The sequence below is a fragment of the Eumetopias jubatus genome, unplaced genomic scaffold (genome assembly GCF_037043125.1).
Source record: "Eumetopias jubatus isolate StellerSeaLion01/CBP00866 unplaced genomic scaffold, mEumJub1_p1.0 scaffold_9, whole genome shotgun sequence".
Lineage (NCBI taxonomy): Eukaryota > Metazoa > Chordata > Mammalia > Carnivora > Otariidae > Eumetopias > Eumetopias jubatus.
In genome coordinates this window covers 83,906,032-83,911,155 of record NW_028274815.1, presented here as the reverse complement: position 1 = coordinate 83,911,155, position 5,124 = coordinate 83,906,032, and the positions used below count along the sequence as shown (strand labels likewise).

Here is a 5,124-nt window from a genome sequence, read left to right as displayed (position 1 = left end):
CTTTTGTTGTCAGCCAAATCAAGTAAGCAAATACCTCCTAAAATTTTAAATAGACCAATTCTCTCTCTAATCAACCACTACCATTCCTGTAGGGAAAATAGGATTTCATCTCACATGCCAGTAGTATCCACCATATAAAAACCACCACACCCAATCCTCAGCTTTCTCATAAGGCCTTCTTTGCTTGCCCCCATAGCCCCTCAAAAAAAGATGAAGTTTGTCCCCACCCCCGACCCCCACTCAGGTTGTAAATTTGCTGGGCAGAGAGATTATAATAGCAAGAGAAATAGGAAACAAGAAGGCAAAGAAAAGTAAATTGTGGTTTCTTGTTTTCATTTTTTCCCTTCTCTCTGTTTAATAAATATGGCCTTTTTCAGATTTCACAAATCAAAATGATTGTGATTTTTAGTACGATTTGGTGTTTAAAATAATGCAACCCAATACATGGCCATCTGGCTGGGCTTGATTTATGAAAGTGACACAGGGTCTGTCTGGAAGAAATGACTGTTCCTTGTTGCTCTCACAGTTTTCCGGGTTTTTTAACCCCTGCATCGATATCAGAGGAAGAGAGAGGAAGATGAGAGAAGGCAGAAAGTGACAGCCAAATGAGATTAAGAGGAAATTAATCCATAAAATCATTGCTTTATCACTCCCAAATACTTTTTTTAAGTACAATACGAAGGGACTCAACTGAGCAGAGCCTTTGAGTCTATAGTACTCACAACCTGAGGCATTATACTTTCATTTTCCCACACTGTAAATATTGATACATTAACTTGATAAATGTGACCGCTCTGCAGGGTGTAGCTAAAGAGTGATCAAAAAAAGCTCAAAGCCCCAGCACCAGTGAAGAAGATACAGAATCATACTGGGGAAAGACCGGAACATAGAAACGTGGAATCTTAAGTCTGAGCTGGTAATCACACTGAGGGTAATGCAGTGTGGCCCATAGTCAGGATTTTAGAACTACATTCTTCCAGTACAAGAAAAACAAACAAAACAAAACAAAAAACCAATACAGCTTAATAATTTAAACTGAATTGCATATAGTTATTAATGGGAAGTAATTAATATAAAAATATTTTATAGACTTGTAAGCTTTTCTTTAGAACTATTAGTCTTCAGAAAAAGAGGAAAGAAACTTAGCAGTATGGTTGGGGGGACGGGAGGGAAAAGAGAGGCTAAACTTGCGTGGGGGAAGAGCTCTGTATTAACCATTAATAACCAGTTGGCACATTTTTACTGGTGCTGTAGTCCAATCTTCTGGGAAAGATGATAAAGGACATCTCCAAGAAAGGGACTAGTCTTTAGACAATCTCACCTAAAAACACCCACTGAAACCAAGGGAGAGAAAAATGTTGTGAGATTTATGGATTAACAAGGAGTGACAACTATGTTAAAGTACTAGCGGTTTCTGTCATGTCTGTCCTTTACTCTCTATTTCCAAATATACCTTAGGTGGTGCTAAGTGCTATCACTTAAGGATTTGCATTAGTAAAAAAATATTTTCTAAAGAACTCTTTTCTTCCCACATAGTGTTTATGCATCAGACACAGACTATTTCATTCTAACAAATTTATTTTCTCGATCAGCTCTTACGGAATCACTACTCAAATTAAATTACAATCAAATGATCACATCAAAAGATACCCTTACTACCTAGCAACTGTCCATATTTTCATTTCATTTTGATTTGTGCTCGTCTGAAAAAAACACGTAATACAAGATCTGGGGAAAAATAAATTACCGTTTTGCAGCAGTTCATAAGTATTCTGAATAAAATATTAAAAGAAGTCATTTAATGAAAATATAAAGCAAATATTTTTAGATCAACAACGGATCTAACAATTCTATATTGCCGTCTTTTGAAAAGTCTGTTTATTAAAACCTACCAAAAACACTGCTTGGAAATGGCAGTATTATATAATCACATCCACAGCACCCATTCAATCAAAGTTGGCAACGGATTGAGGAGAGAAGTCCAGAGAAGTGCATCAGCTGGTGCTCAGTCCTTCTAAATCTCTTTATCTGAGTCAGTCCAGAAATAAAAAATAAAAAATATTAATAAAAAAAATATTAGCGGTGGAATCTTTAGGCCTCATCCACCCGAGTGACCGCCGTTAAAGCCGGGGTTGGTGGCGGGGCCTCGCTCCGCGCCCAGTCCGCCCGCCCTGCCCAGGACTCGGCCGGGCCTCTCCCACTCCTCGGAGGACATCCCCTTCTCCCTTGCCCATCCCTCGCTCTTTCGTGATGCTTTATTTCCAAGGTTACTTTGAGGATACTTTTTCTTTTTGGCTTTGCTATTCAGTCTGTTAATTTCAGAAGCTGTGAATATTTCCTTTCCTTTATTTCTGAAGACTGTTCTTTGTTTTCTCCTTCCCATTTCATAGTCAATTTGTCCCCAAATGACTTTAACATGGCCAAGAAAAACAGGGCCCCGAGCACAGAGTCAACCCCTGATTAAACCCGGTGCCTCTGCTTTCTTTCAGGTCGCTCCCAGGAAAGAAAGTTTCGGTAGATCACTTTAGGCAGCCCTTTGGAGGGGGTAGTGAGTGAAAAGGAGAGAGGGGTGCTTTTTTTTGCCTTTTTTTCTTTTTTTTAAGAGGAGAGGACGAGGCAGGTGCTAGGTGCTGTCCACCGTTGCCGTGTAGGACTTCCTAGGGTGGGAAAAAAACCTCACGAGTGCAGTTTTGGTGCGCTAGGCATCTTCACCCTTCTTTAAAAAGAAAAAGAAAAACAAAAAGGAAACACCACCACAGTATAAACGAGATCTCATGATCGCCTCCTTTTTCTCTTCCGGTTTTGTTTGTTATATATATGTATATAAAACAGTCTGGGTATTTATTACGCTTTTGTTTTGCCCCTCCTTCCTTGGACTTGAGAAATGTCTCCTTGGTCCGTCTCTCTCTCTCTTTTTCCTCCAAAGGCGGGCATGTTTGTCTTTGGGCGGAGGGGAGGGCGGCGGACCGGCTCGGGCCCGGTGCGGCCCCAGTGCGGGGTTGGCGCTGCGGCGGCTGCGGCGGCGGCGGCGGCGGCGGCGGCGGCGGGGGTTGGTGGCGGTGCTGACAGCGGCTGCGGAGGCGGCGGCGGCGGCCCTCTTTGCGCTGCGCCCCTTGCCTTCACTGCACGCTCGTCTGCAGTCCGTGGTGCGGCGGCGGCGTGTCGGCGCTCACGGTGCCCACCTGCGAGTAGACGTCGTCGGGCGTCTGCTGTTGGATCCCGGGCGGCGTCATGCGCTTCTCCTTTTGGCGCCGGTTGCAGAACCAGACCCGCACCACCTCCTTCTCGAGCTGCAGGCTGTCGGCCAGGTTGGTGATCTCCTGCGCGGAGGGCTTGGGGCACTTGAGGAAGTGGCTCTCGAGCGCGCCCTTGACGCTCACCTCGATGGAGGTCCGCTTCTTGCGCTTGCGGCCCTGCGCCGCGATCTTGTCGATGCTTGTGGGGCTGCCGGTGCTCGAGTCCGCCTCCTCCAGCCACTTGTTCAGCAGCGGCTTGAGCTTGCACATGTTCTTGAAGCTCAGCTGCAGGGCCTCGAAGCGGCAGATGGTGGTCTGCGAGAACACGTTGCCATACAGCGTGCCCAGCGCCAGCCCCACGTCGGCCTGCGTGAAGCCGAGTTTGATGCGCCTCTGCTTGAACTGCTTGGCGAACTGCTCCAGGTCGTCCGACGTCGGCGTGTCCTCGTCCGAGTGCGGGTCGTGGCTGTTGAGTCCGGGCCCCGCGCCGCCGCCGCCGTGGTGCGGAGGCCCCTGCGCGTGGTGCGGGTGAGGCGGATGCGGGTGCGCGTGGTGGTGGTGGTGGTGGTGGTGCTCGGCCAGCTCGGGCGTGTCCCCGCGCACCAGCCCCGGGTGCACCAGGCTCTGGGCGCCGCCGCCCGCGCCGCCGCCGCCGCCGCCCGGACCCGGGGGCGCGCTCAGCATGCCGTTCACCGTGAAGCCCCCGGGCTGCGAGTAGAGCAGACTCTGAGGCGGCGGCTGCTGGCCTCCGGCCATGGACGGGAGGTGTGCGGCGGCGGCGGCGGCGGCGGCGGCTGCGGCTGCGGCGGCGGCGGCCCCCCAGCCCCCCGGGTGGCCCTGGTGCGGGGGCGGCGGCGGGGGCCCGAGGTGTGGCGGCCCGCGGTGGTGCAGCGCTGTGCCCGCGTGCAGATCGTCGCGTCCGGAGCCGCCCTTCACGTCGGGGCCCTGCGGCGGCGGCGGCGGCGGCGGCTGCGGCGGCTGCTGGGGGCTGCCGGCCATGCCCACGGCGCTGCCGGACCACGGCGAGCTCGCCTCCACGGCGGCGGCGGCGGCGGCGGCGGCGGCGGCGGCGGCGTGGGGCAGGGCTGTGACCCACTGGTGCGCGTGGCTTAGCATATGGCCGCCGTTGCTGGCGGCCATGGCCCCCTGCATGAAGTCGCTCTGGACCATCTTGACGGAGGACGGGTCCCCTCGGTAGGCGCCCGAGGTCACGGCGGCGCTGCCGGGCTGCATGCCGCCCCCGCCGCCTCCCGCGCCGCCGCCGCCACCCCCGCCGCCGCCGCCCCCACCGCCGCCGGCTCCCGCCGCGTCCGAGTGTACAATGGAGCCGGCCGCCAGCAGGCTGTTCCCCGGCAGGTAGGGGTTAGAAGCCGCCGTGGCCATGCCGCTCCGCTCCCGCCACCCCACCGCCGCCACCACCGCCGCCGCCGCAGCAGCAGCCGCGGCCGCCGCCGCCGCCGCCGCCGCGCCCCCCCGCCTCCCGCCTCCTCCCCCCCCTCCTCCCCCGCCCCCGCCCCGGGCCCCGGCCGGCCCCGCCGCCTTCGCCGCCGCCTCCTCCTCCGCCGCCTCCGCCCCCGCCGCCGCCGCCGCCGCCGCGGCCCCCGGCTGCAGCTGCAAGGCCGCTCGGCAGGGCGCGGGGGTCGCCGGCCGGCCTTGGTCAGCAGCAGCAGCAGCAGCAGCAGCAGGAGCAGCGCTCTGGGGAGGGGGGCTCGCTTCTCGGGGCGCGCTCCGTGGCCGCCCCCTTCAGGGGGGGTCGTGGCCGCCCCCCAGCCCCGGCGCGTTCCGCTCGCTCCAGCGGGGCTCACCCGGCGGGGCGCGGGCCTGCGCTCCGGGCTCTTTGGCGGGGCGCGCCGGCTCCCGCTCCTCCTGCTGTCCTCTGGCGAGTGCG

The 5,124-nt window shown here is 55.6% G+C and overlaps 1 protein-coding gene across 1 annotated transcript; it reads right to left on the bottom strand.

Moving 5' to 3' along the window:
- Positions 1–3,119: 3,119 nt before the first annotated feature.
- POU3F3 (POU class 3 homeobox 3) lies at positions 3,120–4,619 on the bottom strand. Its single transcript, XM_028103768.2, has one exon. It carries the CDS (start codon positions 4,617–4,619, stop codon positions 3,120–3,122), a length of 1,500 nt encoding a protein of 499 aa, XP_027959569.1.
- Between the last annotated feature and the right edge of the window lie 505 nt (positions 4,620–5,124).